Genomic DNA, 14,973 nt, shown 5'->3' on the forward strand with positions numbered 1-14,973 from the left:
CTAGTGATTAATCTGAACTAAAACGCTAAAGCTGAACATCCTCAAATTCTGGTAAAATTCAGATCCAGCTGCAGACGTACCCCTATAATGCTCTAAACCCAAATCCTGCATTCAAACTGCCCCAGGGCTTGTCTACACTTACAGTTTTGCAGCGCTGGCCGTTACAGCTGTGGTCGTACAGCTGTGTACGGCCAGCGCTGCAGTGTGTCCACACTGACAGCGACCAGCGCTGCAGTGTGTCCACACTTGTACCAGTTGCAGCGCTGTTGTGAGTGGTGCATGTGGGCAGCTATCCCACAGAGCACCTCGTCCCAATTTGCTGCTGGGGGTTGTGGGAAGGGGACGGAAGGGTGCGGGTCATTCCGCTTCCTGTTCCAACGACCCGTGGTGCATCGCTTCCCTTTTCAGCCGTTTGGTGCCATTGTGATTCTGCCGCGTGTGATTTCAGGAAGAATGGAGCCCGAGCTGCTTAGGATGTTGCTGATGAATGTTGCCAGCACATCCCGTCTGGCAGTTGATCTATTCCTTATGCTCCAAAGTGACAGTGAGAGCTCAGATGATGAAATAGATGCTGCTGACGCTGCTGACACTAAATTGCTTGTGGCAGTAACGGACGTGCTCTGCAGCGTGGAACGCCGCCTTTGGGCTCGGGAAACAAGTACTGAGTGGTGGGATCACATCGTCCTGCAAGTCTGGGATGACGAGCAGTGGCTGCAGAACTTTAGGATGCGAAAAGCCACTTTCATGGGACTGTGTGCTGAGCTCGCCCCAACCCTGCGGCGCAGGACACGAGACTGAGAGCTGCCCTGTCAGTGGAGAAGCGGGTGGCTATTGCAGTCTGGAAGCTGGCAACTCCAGACAGCTACCGATCGGTCGCAAACCAGTTTGGAGTGGGAAAGTCGACCGTTGGAATAGTGGTGATGCAAGTTTGCAGGGCCATTAATCGCATCCTGTTCAGACGAACCGTGACTCTGGGGAATGTGCAGGACATTGTGGATGGCTTTGCCCAAATGGGTTTCCCTAACTGTGGAGGGGCAATAGATGGGACGCATATTCCTATTCTGGCACCACCCCACCTGGCATCCGAGTACATTAATCGGAAGGGGTATTTCTCAATGGTTCTCCAGGCGCTTGTGGATCACCGTGGGCGTTTCACTGACATTTACACAGGATGGCCTGGAAAGGTGCATGATGCACGCATCTTTCGGAACAGTGGCCTGTTCAGGAAGCTGCAGGCAGGGACTTTTTTCCCAGACCGTAAGATCACAGTGGGGACGTCGAAATGCCCATTGTGATCCTTGGAGACCCCGCTTACCCGTTAATGCCTTGGCTCATGAAACCGTATACAGGGAAGCTTGACAGGAGCAAGGACCGGTTCAACTACAGGCTGAGCCGGTGCAGAATGACTGTGGAGTGTGCTTTTGGCCGTTTGAAGGGGAGATGGAGAAGTCTCTACGGGAAGCTACACGTGGGGAAAGCAGCATCCCAGCGATTATAACCGCGTGCTGTATCCTCCATAATATTTGTGAAGGGAAGGGTGAAACCTTCAGTGACGAATGGGCCTCGAGGTTCAACGCCTGGAGGCTGAATTTGCACAGCCAGAGAGCAGGGCTACTAGAGAGGCCCAGCACAGTGCTTCAAGGATTAGGGATGCCTTAAAGGAGCACTTTGAGGCTGAAAGCCAACAGTAATGTTGGGTGCCTTCCACTGCAGTTTAGTGCAGTGCTCCACAGCAGTTACTGCAGTGGTTTCATTGATTTGCAGTTCCTATTTTTCACTTGTGGTACAGATGTTACACTTTCTGTAATAATAAAAACTGAATTAAAAGACAAGAAATCCTTTATTAAAAATACAGTACATAAAACAGGAAGGGGGGGTACGGTGATGAGCATTACACTCACAGGTTTGAATATGTCTTCCTTGAGGGCTTGCCTTGAGGGCTATGCACTGCACTGCTGCTGCTGCACTTGAGGATTAAAATGCTGCATGGTGATGGGGGTTGAGTGCATTGGGTAAGGGTCGTAGTTATCAGGGCTGTGAGGTGAACGTATTGGTGTTGGGGGCAGTTGGTGGTGGTAAGCACCAGGATGCTGGAAATGGGTGTTTTGAGGAAACAGTGGGGCACAATGTGTGAGTTTGGGATGGGGTGAGGCATCCACGGTAGTGCTCTGCCTGCATGTCTACCATTGACTGCATGAGGTCTGTGTGGCGTTCCATGAGGCTTAGCAGCCGATCTGTGGTTCTCTTTGCTGCCTGATCCTTCTTAATGCTACGTTTTTCCCGCCAATGCTGTAACTTTTTCTTTTCTGTGCTGGGGAATACATATTCATGACTGCTTTCACAAGCTGTTCCTTCGATTTCCTAGGCTTCTTCTTAAGTTTCTTAGCCTTTCAGAAAATCTGTTGCTGGACCAGATCACTCAAGGTCACTTTTAAAAAAAAAAAAGAGAGTAAAATGTTAATACAGAGGAAGCTTTGTTTTTAAGAGTATTTGTAGCCATCATTCACAGACAGTGTGAACATACCACACTTGGACACTGCAGCAGATCGAATTTGCACATGGTGAGTTTAAAGCCATTTGGATCACTGGGGAAGGTGAAGGTTGGGTCTGATTGGTCTGCTACAGGGAAATAACACATGCAGCACACCTGGGAAAGGAAGGTGGGGACAGGGCCATCATTGGTGCCCTCTAGGGGTCGCTGCCCTTTTCCTGTTAGCCATGGGGGTTTATGCAAAGATCAGGTGCACAGGGAAATCAGAGAAAGGCATCTTGCACACACGGCTCAAAGGGGGGGGTGGGGAGGCTGCCTCCACTTCTTTCTGTTATGCCTAGCCATGGGGTTTATGCAAAGATCAGGTACAGGGAAATCAGAGAAAGGCATCTTGCACACACGGCTCACAGGGCAGGGTGGGGGTTTCAGGCTGCCTTCTCTTTCCCTGTTAGCCATGGGGGGTTCCAGCTGAGAAAAGAGGGCAAAGATCAGGTGCAGGGAAATAGCACTTAACAGTATCCCTGCATTTTCAACAGAATTGTACCTTCCAGATATCTCGCGCTGCTCAGGGTCACCTGCGAGGAGCGGGAGACCCTTCTACAGCTATGTGGATTCCGCCCTGGTCCCTACGCAGCTTCCCTGTGTGTAGCCATGATCCCCCCACCCCTCACGGCACAATGGCGCGGACGTGTTAGCCTGGCTGGGACAAGGGGGGACACAGTTGCTCTCCCCATAAACTTGTTGAAGCGCATTGCACACGCTCTGGCTGAAACTTTTGAAGAGATTACAGAGGCAGATTACCACGACGTGATAGATCAAATCAATGGGCTATTCCACATCTAGGCATAGCCCCCCTGCTCCCAAAACATTTGCATCCTTGTAATAAAAGCTTCTTACCTGGAACAGACTCCTCTGATCCTTCCTCAATAGTAGCACCCAGCGACTGGCTTGCTTCTTCCTGGGTAGAAAACAGCTCCTGGCTGCAGTCTGCAGGCACATCACCCTCTGTGTCCCCCTTCACCCTGGTCTCCAGGCTGTGAACTGTCCGATATGATCCTAGGATTGGCAGTGGGGTTACATCCCAGTATCGCATCCAGCTCCTTGTAAAACCGGCAGGTAGTGGGGGCAGCACCAGAGCGACGGTTTCCATCACGGGCTTTGCTGTAGGCACTCCTCAGCTCCTTCACTTTAACCCTACACTGAACAGCATCTCGTCATAGCCCCTGTCTTGCATTGACTGTGATATCTGGCCGTAGATATCATAATTTCTCTGGCGGCTTGGAGCGCAGCTGGGACTGAACTGTCTCTTCTCCCCAAACACTGATTAGATCCTGCAGCTCGGCAGTGCTCCATGCTGGGGAACGTTTGGGGCGTGGAGCATTGTTGCTGATTGATTGATTGATTGATTGCACTCCACACGCCTCGCTGAGCAAACAGGAAGGGATTTTTAAAATTCCCGGGGCATTTAAAGGACGGATCACCTGAGCCCAGGGCAGTGGAGTGCTAAGCGGTGACCAGAGAGGCTGAAAAGGAATGCTGGGATAAGTCCTAATACCCTGGAGGCCAATAAAACGCTGGTGAGTGTCCACACCTGATGACCAGCGCTGCATCACCAGCGCTGGTCTCGCTACACCGGAAGCAGACCCAGGTGTACAGCCAGCGCTGCAAACAGGGAGTTGCAGCGCTGGCTGAGCTTTTAAGTGTAGACACCTGACCTTTGTAACTGTTGTTCTTCGAGATGTGTTGCCCATATCCATTTCCAATTAGGTTGTGGGCACGCCGCAGTGCATGGTGTCCGTCGGAAACACTGATTTTTTACCCTAGCAACACTCGGAGTGGGTCGGCTGGGCGCCCCCTGGCGCGGCACCACCATGGCACCGAAATATATACCCCTGCCGACCCGTCCGCTCCTCAGTTCCTTCTTGCCGGCTACTCTGACAGTGGGGAAGGAGGGCGGGTTTTGGAATGGATATGAGCAACACATCTCGAAGAACAACAGTTACAAAGGTGAGTAACCGTCTTTTCTTCTTCGAGTGCTTGTTCATATCCATTCCAATTAGGTGAATCCCAAGCCTTACCTAGGCGGTGGGGTTGGAGTGAGATACTGCAGCGTGTAGAACCGCAGAACCGAAGGCTGCGTCCTCTCTGGATTGTCGCACCAGGGCATAATGGGAAGTGAAAGTATGTACTGAAGACCACATAGCTGCTCGACATATGTCTTGGATGGGTACTCGAGCTAGGAAGGCGGCCGATGAGGCCTGAGCCCTGGTAGAATGAGCGGTAATATGTCCCGGAGAGACATGAGCGAGATCATAGCAAGTATGGATGCACGCTGTGACCCATGACGAAATTCTCTGAGAAGAGACGGGTAGGCCTTTCATCCAATCGGCTACTGCCACAAAAAGTTGGGCGTCTTGCAGAAGGGTCTTGTTCGGTCAATGTAGAAGGCAAGCGCCCTACAGACATCGAGGGAATGCAACTGCTGTTCCCTACGAGATGTATGTGGTTTGGGAAAGAAGACCAGGAGGAATATGTCCTGGTTGAGATGGAAGGCCGAGACTACTTTAGGAAGGAACGCCAGATGTGGACGTAACTGCACCTTGTCTTTGTGGAAGACTGTGCAAGGTGGGTCCACCACCAGAGCCCGAAGCTCAGAGATTCTTCTAGCCGATGTGATGGCCACAAGGAAGGCTGTTTTCCATGACAAATACAGGAGCGAGCAGTTTGCCAATGGCTCGAATGGAGGAGTCGTAAGTCTCGTCAGGACCAAGTTGAGGTCCCAGGAGGGGCGGGGGCGTCGTACTAGGGGGTATAGATGCTCCAAACCTTTGAGGAACCTTGAGACCATAGGGTGGGAGAGGACGGAGTAAGTATCTTCTCCAGGGTGGAAAGTAGAAATAGCCGCCAAGTGCACTCGCAATGATGAAATAGCGAGGCCTTGCTGTTTGAGATGCCAGAGGTAGTCCAATATGGTGGGAATGGGAACCTCCGTGGGTGTTAGATTTAGTGTTTGACACCAGCAAGAAAATCGCTTCCACTCGGCCAAGTACATAGACCGGGTGGAAGGTTTTCTACTACCCAGGAGTACTTCTTGCACTGGGGCAGAGCAACGTAACTCCGACTGGGTTAACCATGCAGGAGCCACGCTGTGAGATGGAGGGCTTGCAGGTCCGGGTGGTGAAGCCTGCTGTGGTCCTGTGTTATAAGATCCTGATGCGGGGGCAGAGAGATCGGGTTGGCTATCGATTGGTCCAGCAACGTGGTGTACCAGTGCTGTCTGGGCCACGCAGGGGCGATGAGAATCAGGCGAACCCTGTCCCTGCGGAGCTTTAAGAGAACCCTGTGCACCAGTGGGAAGGGTGGAAAGGCGTACAGCAGCTGGTTCTTCCATGAGATTAGGAAGGCGTCCGATATCGAGCCCGGGGCGAGACCTTGGAAGGAGCAGAACTTCTGGCACTTCCTGTTGTCACGGGAAACAAAGAGGTCTATGTGGGGAAAGCCCCACTTCTGGAAGATGGAATGTAGAACATCCGGGCGAAGCGACCACTCATGAGACCGAAAGGATCTGCTGAGATGGGCTGCCAGGGTGTTCCGGACTCCTGGGAGGAACGATGCTACAAGGTCTATCGAGTGGGCTATGCAAAATTCCCACATTTGGATCGCCTCCTGACAAAGGGGGGAGGATCGAGTCCCTCCCTGCTTGTTTATGTAGTGCATGGCCGTTGTGTTGTTGGTAAGCACTGAAACACAACAACCTTGCAGATGTTGTAGAAATGTCTGGCACGCCAGGCGGACTGCTCTCAGCTCCCGGACGTTTATATGCAATGCTAGCTCTTGAGATGACCAGAGGCCTGGCGTGCAACGATGGTCTAGATGAGCCACCCAACCGAGAGACGACGCGTCTGTCGTTAGGGACACCACGGGCTGCCTCGGATGGAACGGCAGTCCTGCACAAAAACCAGGGAGGGTGTGAGCCACCAGTTGAGGGAGTCTAAGACGGTCTGAGGAATGGTGACCACCATGTCTATAGTATCTCTGCCTGGATGGTACACTGAGGCGAGCCAGGTTTGAAGGGGATGCATGCATAGTTTTGCGTGCTTGGTTACAAATGTACATGTGGCCATGTGACCGAGGAGGCTCAGACAGTGCGAGCTGACGTCGTCAGAAAGGTTTGGAGGCTTTTTATAACAGAGACTAGTGCCTGAAACCGGGGCAGTGGCAGGCAGGCTTTCACTAGTTTGGAGTCTAGAATGGCCCCAGTGAATTCTATTCTTTGAGTGGGCACGAGAATAGACTTTTCTAGCTTGATCATGAGGCCCAGTCTCTCGAATAGGTCCATGATGATGGCTACGTGCCGGGTGACCTGGGCCTCGGAGGTCCCTCGAATAAGCCAGTCATCTAGGTAAGGAAACACATGTATTCGCCGACGATGGAGGAAGGCGGCCACTACCGCCATGCACTCTGTAAAAACGCGAGGGGCTGTAAAGAGGCCAAACGGAAGGACCGCAAATTGGAAATGCTGGCAGTGCACTGTAAACCGTAGGTGCCATCTGTGCGGGGAGTAAATAGCGATATGGAAATATGCGTCCTTCATGTCGAGAGCAGCATACCAGTCTCCGGGATCCAAGGATGGGATGATGGTCCCCAGGGATACCATGCGGAACTTCAACTTTTTCAAAAACATGTTGAGTCCGCGCAGGTCCAGGATGGGTCAGTGACTTCCTTTTGCCTTGGGGATTAGGAAATATCGGGAATAAAATCCCTTGCCCCTTAATTTCTCCGATATCTCCTCTATAGCTCCAGTGGAAAGGAGCGTACGGACCTCTTGCCAGAGGAATTGCTCGTGAGAAGGGTCCCTGAAGAAGGACAGGGAGGGAGGGTGAGAGGGAGGGGGCAAAATAAATTGGAGGTGGTATCCAAATTCCACCGTGCGTAGGACCCAACAATCCGAGGTTAACTGGGCCCACGCAGGGAGGAAGGAGGAAAGGCAGTTAGAAAACTGAAGAGGATCCTGGGGAAGGACTGGTGCTCTGCTCTTGGGCGCACCTTCAAAAGTTCGGTTTGGGTCCCACTGATGGTTTGGCGGGACCATTATTGTGGCCCCTTTGAGAACCCGATTGCCGTTTGCAGTTCCCACGACCATGCTTTCTGCCAAAGTCTTGTCGTGGCCTGGGTGGCGGGTAAGGGCGCTGAGGCTGGCTACGGAAGGACCTTCGTTGGGTTTGCGGGGTATGCATCCCGAGGGAATGCATAATCACACGATTATCCTTGAGACTTTGGAGTCTAGGGTCCGTTTTCTGAGAGAAAAGGCCCTGGCCATCAAATGGGAGGTCCTGGATGGTGTGTTGCAGTTCAGGAGGTAGGCCTGATACTTGCAGCCACAAGATCCTCCTCATCGTGATTCCCGAGGCCACGGTTCTGGCTGCCGAATCAGCAGCGTCGAGTGAGGCCTACAGGGAAGTCCGTGCCACTTTCTTCCCTTCTTCCAGAAGGGCCTGGAATTCCTGGCGGGAGTCCTGTGGGACCAGTTCAGTGAACTTACCCACCGACTGCCAGGTATTATAGTTATATCTGCTTAGCAGGGCCTGTTGGTTAGCCACCCTAAGCTGGAGGCCCCCGGCAGAGTATACTTTACGGCCCAAAAGGTCCATCCATCTAGCCTCCCGCGATTTAGGGGCGGGGGCTTGCTGGCCATGGCGCTCTCGCTCATTCACAGATTGAGGTACCAGAGAGCATGGAGGAGGATGGGTATATAAGTATTCGTACCCTTTAGAGGGTACCATGGACTTTCTTTCCACGCCTCTGGCCATGGCAGGGATAGACACCGGAGATTGCCAAATGGGGTCTGCTTTGGCTTGGATGGAACGGATGAATGGCAAAGCAACACGAGTTGGTGCATCCGCAGACAGTATGTCTATGACCGGGTCTTCAACCTCCGGGACCTCTTCCACCTGGAGATTGATATTTAAGGCGATTCGCCTCGGAAGGTTCTGGTGAGCTCAGAGGTCGATAGGGGGCGGACCCGATGAGGAAGTACCGGCTACTGCCTCGTCTGGTGATGAGGAGGATGATAGACCTGGCACGACTGGTTCATGTAGAGATTCCTGATCAGGAGGTACGTCAGGGTCCAGGAACCCTTGGGGGTCAGGCGCCGGAGGAGATTCTTCTTCCGTACTCGCTGGAGGGGGGTGGCTAACAGTGGCCTCCGGTGCGTGATGTTCCGACGGGGCGGAACGTGATGGTACCGGGGGATCGCCTTGGGCCTGGTGATATGCCCAAGGCATCCAGAAGGACCACTGAGGAGGAGCTTGGTCCGGACCTTGAGCCTCATGAGGGACATGGCTGTGCGTCTCTGAATCCCCGTAGGCGGCGCTATCAGCGTGCGAAGACTCAGATGGGTTCCGCGATGGCTATGGTGGAGCAGAAACCACGTGAGGAGGAGCCCTGTGTCCAGGGTACCGTACTTTGTGCCGCACCAGAGAGCGGTACTGGGAGTCATACTGGTGCCGAGAGGGAGATCGGGACCTGCGACCAGCGCGGTGCCGGGAGGTCGACCGGGATCGTGAAGCTCTATGATGAGAGCGGCTGTGGCGTGAGCGGTGCCGGGAGCTGGACCAGTATCAGGAGTATCGGTCCGGTGAGCGGGTTCTTCAGTGGTGCCACGAGTACGACCGGTACTGAAAAGAAGATCGGAACCGGGACTGCGAGTGGCGCCTAGATCGGGACCGGTGACGAGATCGAGAACATTGGCGAGACCTCGATCTTGAATGCTGCCTGCCTGCGGCATCGATGGAGAATGGCCTGACGATGGCGGGCTTCCCTGTTGATTGGATAACCTGCACCGGTGGTGCTGGGGGTTTAGGCAGGGTGGGCTCCGTTAAGGCAATTAGTTCCCTCGCCGTCGAAAAAGTCTCTGGCGTAGTGGAAATGATAAGCTTTACCGAGGCATGTGCCGGGGAGCTGTCATGCACCGGACTCAACGGCTCTTGTGTGGCCGGAATCAACGGTGCCGAGACTGCCGGTGCTGCGGCAGTTGCTGGTGCCGGGCGGCTCGGTTTAGGCTGCTGCTCAGACTGCGGTGCAGATAGTGGAGCCGCAGGGGCTTTGAGCTTTTTGGCACGCAGAGAGAGGGAGTGGTGCCGGGCTGGTTTCTGGGCCGGTGACAGCTGGTGCCAAGATGTCTTCACAGTGCCGGCGCTCTCCGGTGCCAACGAGGCACTTCTCCCTGGCGCAGACTGTGCGGCACCCGGTGCCAAAGTCGGAGGAGTGAGGGCTCCCTCCATTAGGAGCTGCTTAAGGCAAAAGTCCCGCTCCTTTTTTGTCCGTGGCTTAAACAACTTGCAGATCCGGCACTTGTCTGCAAGATGGGATTCCCCCAGGCACTTCAGGCAGCGATCATGGGGGTCTCCCGTAGGCATCGGCTGGCGGCAGGCCGAGCACGGTTTGAAACCCAGTGAGCCAGGCATGGGCCTGGGCACCGGGTGAGGGGAAGGGGCTAATCCCCAACCCTCTGAACTATATACACTAACTACGTTTATGAAAAGGTATTAAAACTATTAACTAGAACTATAAAAGTAAACTATATACACAATAAGTATTAGAACGAGTGAAAACACTAGGGAATTGGAGATCAGCTAAGCCGCGCTCCACCGTTCCAACGACCGACATGGGTGGTAAGAAGGAACTGAGGAGCGGACGGGTCGGCAGGGGTATATATTCGGTGCCATGGTGGCGCCACGCCAGGAGGCGCCCAGCCGACCCACCGAGTGTTGCTAGGGTAAAAATCTTCCGACGGATGTGCATGTGGCGCGCACACACCTAATTGGAATGGATATGAGCAAGCACTCGAAGAAGAAGTTTGCATACCAATGGACCAGGAGTACTGTGTAAAACCTTATGTGTGCGATAGCTATAACTAAGTCTTGTGACCTGATTAAAAAAACTCTTAACAGCTGTAGTGTAGATGCAGCCTAATCACATTCCCATAACAAAGCCAAAGCCTTGAATTGTTTTAACCCAGGAGATGGTTAGTGCCCATCTAAACTACAATGTTTAACCACGTTTAACACAATCAAGGGACAAACGGGTTGTAACTGCTTCCGCTGATTTGGTGATGGTTGAAATAGATGGGGCATTAATCAGAGTATATTAGGTATTGTTCAGGTTTTGGTACAGACTCACCCTTGCCTAGCATCCTTCCCAGAGTGAACTGCTGTTCCTGGATTAGAACATCCTTGAGTTTGGTCTTCAGCTCATCACTGATCCCTAAACTGTCCACTGGAAAAATGAAGGAAGGATCAAAAGAGAGATGCATAACAAAAGGTTCTATGAGAACATGCAGTGAGTCCAGCCCTTTAGCACACTTCCATAATCCAGCCCTTCAGTCCTACTCCCACATTATATGTTGGTGACCTGGGAAAAAGGAGCGCTCCTCCCACATCCTTAAGCCTCATGCAAGACAAGAAGCCAATAACTTTCAGGCACATGAAAATTGGTCTTTCAGTGCCAAAGAGGCAGTGAGGGAAATGCTATGAAACACTGCTTTCGGGAACCCCAAAAGCAAGTGGGATACAAGAGTACAGTAAATAACACTGAGGAACCAGACTTGCATCAGTTTCCCAGAGGGTGTTTGGGACCTCAGCTTGTATAAATCAGCCTATCTCCACCAGTTTACATTGGTTGAGGATCTGACCCTTAGCTGTTATTACACACAGTATAAGTCTCCCTGTGCCTGATGAGGATGGATAAGATAATACTCAATACATGATGGGCATTAGGGCAATAGAGCAATTTCTGACTCCACAAGAACAGACTCAAAGGAATGTGTTGCAACCATCCCAGTCCAGCAATGCAGCACCACTCCAAGGAATCACCCCTTTGCACCCTTTTGAGCTTGGAGCACATTAGTGGAAGATGGAATTTCTTATCCTGTATCTGACTCTTACACAAATCACTTAACTGTGACTTAGTGCCTCATCTGTAAACAGCAGCCTAATATTTCTTCCTTTCTGCATACTGATTAATTAGTTCATGTTTGTACCACATTTTGAGTACTATTTTTAATGCTACAGACTGTTCTATTATTATTATTAGGACAGATTTATATTCAATGGGGTCATACCAGTGTAACACCGGTGCAGGGGACTGGCGAATCAGACCCATTGAGCTTTGCATTGTAGTATGGAATAATAGCGGCCAGAAGATATTCTCTTAGTGTAAACTCAAACGCTAGAATCTATGTAACTAAGTAGGCTAACACACTAGCCTTTCACCTCTGTAGACTTTGTTTCAAATCCAACGTGGTGGCCTAAACCTAGACTCCTGTGGACAGTCCATCCCTATTGACAGCCTTTTCCCAGAGCTGGATTAGACAAAGGTTTAGCATTTAATAGCTATGAGAATGGTGTAGGGAAACATGCTCAGCACCTGCTCACACTACGTCTGGAGCCTCATTCAAGTTAATCCCAGTTTTTCATCCTAAAGAGTGAGTTTTAGGGAAAGGTGAGCAAGACCAAGATACACATGTGAATGGGACTTGTTGGAAAGAGTCACTCAGACCATTTTACCTACATGTTGCCTCAATCTGCTCTGGGCCTTCCCTGTTGAAAGACCTGGCTGCTCTGAAATGGACAACTGGCTCTCCCCTGCCGACCACAGTGCCAAAGACATGTCTAGGAGGCAAACAGAAGCACAACGTTACAATGAACAGGCCATTCCGTGCTACCGGGGTATCTCCATCCAAATCTATCAGACAATGCAATAGCTCCAAGCAAGGAGCAGAAATGTTCAATCTGCCACAAGTCTTCAGTATAAAAAACAGTGAATGAGAAACCTAGTGGAGAGGGAGCTGAAGACCACCATCTCCAGCATCCATAACCATGAAAAGAATCTCTCTTACCCAAACCGAGTTTCTTTTCTTCTTTTTCGAAGGAGAATGAGTGCCAGGGCAACAGCTGTAACCAGGGCAGTGAGAATGCCCAAAGCCACAGGGACCCAGGATGTCCCATAGGGCAGTTGTCTCTGGCCATCTAGGTGGAAGATAAGACACTGGTTAGAAAGTAGGAGACCACTGATGCTTGACAAACAAAAGCTGAATTAATCCGCCTCACCAAGATATTTTTCCTCTACAAATTAATAGAACAATCTTGCTGAACTTTGTGTGCCTTGGGGAATCATATCAACACAGAGACTTGGCTTAAGCAATTACTCAACTGATCATCTAAAACCTGGTTGCTTAACTGAGATGAACTTCTAGCAAAGGTGGAGCAGACTCAGGCCACGTCTACACTACGGAATAATATCGAATTAGCTAAAATTGGTTTTATGAAACTGATATTATAAATTCAATTTCATGCGGCCACACTAGGCACAGTAATTCGGCGTTGTGCGTCCATGGTCCGAGGCTAACGTCAATTTCTGAAGCGATGAGCGCTGATCGACACAATCTCTCTTACTCAATCCCGGATATGATCTTTTCTTCTATATATACGAAGTGAGCATGAGTGCCCAGAGAATAAGAAACACCAATACGCTGTTAACCAGGGCAGTAGAGTGAACCATGTCACAAACTGACGAGGGGAACCCAGTCAATTGTCCCATAGGTCAGTGTCCTGGCCATCTAGGTGGCAGACTTCCTCAGGACACTGGAGTAGAAAGATAGAGAGACCACTGATCTGAAACAAAAGCTCAAGTCTCATCGCATCGATCTCGATCCGATGTCATGTTACATATTCTCATGCTCTAAATAGAACAAGGTCTGGCGGAGCTGTTGATGCTGACACTGCGGGATGCATGCTGCTATTGCACAGTCACAGCGCCAGATCATCGAGTCTTTCATGCCAATAACGTCGAAACAGGTAGAGGGTGCACTCAAACCTGGCTGATTAAGCGCCCTCGAGGTTGTGCATCTTGTCGTGAGACGAAGTTTGGCAGCAGACTCAGGCCACGTCTAGCTCTCCTATCTCGCAGTGCTGCTCTTCATTTCCTCTCGTACCTTCTTTGTGTAGTATAGAGTTGGGTTATATCAGAGACTAACTGTACACCTTCTATCTCATAGTCACACATTGTGGGGCAAACGTTCACCATCAGCTCCGCGCGTGCCACTTCAGTGATAGTTACGGAAGACAGTTTCCTGCATCCATGCTGGTGCCTGTATAGCCAGACAGCCGTGCTCGTAGCTCTCTCTCTGCGCCGCTGGCCTATTTGAGATAGTGTGGTAGCTGGGATCGTTAGTCTTTAGTCGCCCCGCGAGAGTGACGTTGCGCCGCTCCACGTCCTCCTCTCTTCCTCGCGTCGCGAGCATATTTCTGTCAGTGTGATACTTATTCCTGTCATCATTTGAGTCGTCAGGGTTCGTTATGATGTGCGGGACTCGTCCACGGTCGCAGTAGTCCTATCGCGTATGCTGGCGGCGGAGAAGGAGAACCATACGCAGCTGGGATTGTCTCAGTGGTCATCCTGCTGCTTAGCGCGTTTATCGCGCGTAGGAGACTCTGTCCTCGCTGTCTAGACTGCACACTGGTCCTCATAGTCACGGACTTGAGACCCATGGAGTCCGTGCTTTAGGCTTTTTTATGTGAATTGCACTGGCTACCGTAATAATACGTAATGTGTGTATTGCTAGCCGCCATGATTAGAGGAGGCGATGACTCGTCGCGATGCGCTACTACCCATGTCTATGCTCTTAGCGTTCTTAGCCTTGCTTGCATCGAGTCACGCATTTCGCAGCATGCATCTCACTCTCGCAGGCGTGATCTGTACAACCTCAGACCTAATATGACAGCCTTACCCGTGCTCAGCTAGACTGCCGTGAGTTAAACAGTACGGACATAAATGACGGTTATCTCTCCCCTGGTCAATTACACTCTCGTCCTGCTGCTAATTTCATGGAGTATCTGCAATGGTGAAATCGTCGTGAAATGGGGCGCATAGCGCTCCTCGCGCAATAAGCAAATGGGATTACTCCCGAGGATCGCACTCTCCGCTCCCGTCTATATCAGTGTTGTCTCTAAAGAAATACACATACTCGCGCTCTTCATGCCTAGAATAAGGGCAAGTGATTAGAGGACCAGGGTGTATCAGAATGCACTAGGCTCGCCTGCCGAAGAATCAAGATAAATAGCAGGAGGAAAGTCGCCCGCGCTCCTAACCCCTCTCTCGGCCCCGTGCCCTCATTGTGCGCGCTCTCGTCCCACCGCAATCAGCCTTGCCGTAGAACGCTACGCGCTGCGATAGAGGCTCTCGAGGGCAGCTGATCGCCTCCTCCCGTTGTGTCAGGAAAGTAGGAAGTAATAAAGAATTGCACGACAGGAATAAGAAACACTTGATTAGTGACTAAAACCACATGTGAGGCGACCGCGGGCAGCCTGACCCAAATCTCGTTGCAACACAGCAATTCAAGTGGGCGCGGGAGAGCTCTCGATAGTCCAGGCAGGACAGAACTATGTGTGATAAGCCTACGGAGAGCTACCCACAAGGTGCAA

General features: G+C 51.4%; 1 protein-coding gene across 8 annotated transcripts in view; it reads right to left on the reverse strand.

Annotated features, from left to right (window-relative positions):
• The window catches only part of TYRO3 (TYRO3 protein tyrosine kinase), a 77,251-nt gene that overhangs the window by 19,311 nt on the left and 42,967 nt on the right, over positions 1–14,973 (reverse strand). For all 8 annotated transcript variants that reach the window (XM_032793869.2, XM_032793868.2, XM_075065459.1 and 5 more), the window contains 3 exons: positions 12,390–12,519; positions 12,062–12,162; positions 10,673–10,768 (listed from right to left, as the gene is read on the reverse strand). In XM_032793869.2, coding sequence (XP_032649760.1) covers positions 10,673–10,768; positions 12,062–12,162; positions 12,390–12,519 — 327 coding nt within the window. The remainder of the gene's footprint in view (positions 1–10,672; positions 10,769–12,061; positions 12,163–12,389; positions 12,520–14,973) is intronic.

The sequence above is a fragment of the Chelonoidis abingdonii genome, chromosome 4 (genome assembly GCF_003597395.2).
Source record: "Chelonoidis abingdonii isolate Lonesome George chromosome 4, CheloAbing_2.0, whole genome shotgun sequence".
Classification (NCBI taxonomy): domain Eukaryota; kingdom Metazoa; phylum Chordata; order Testudines; family Testudinidae; genus Chelonoidis; species Chelonoidis abingdonii.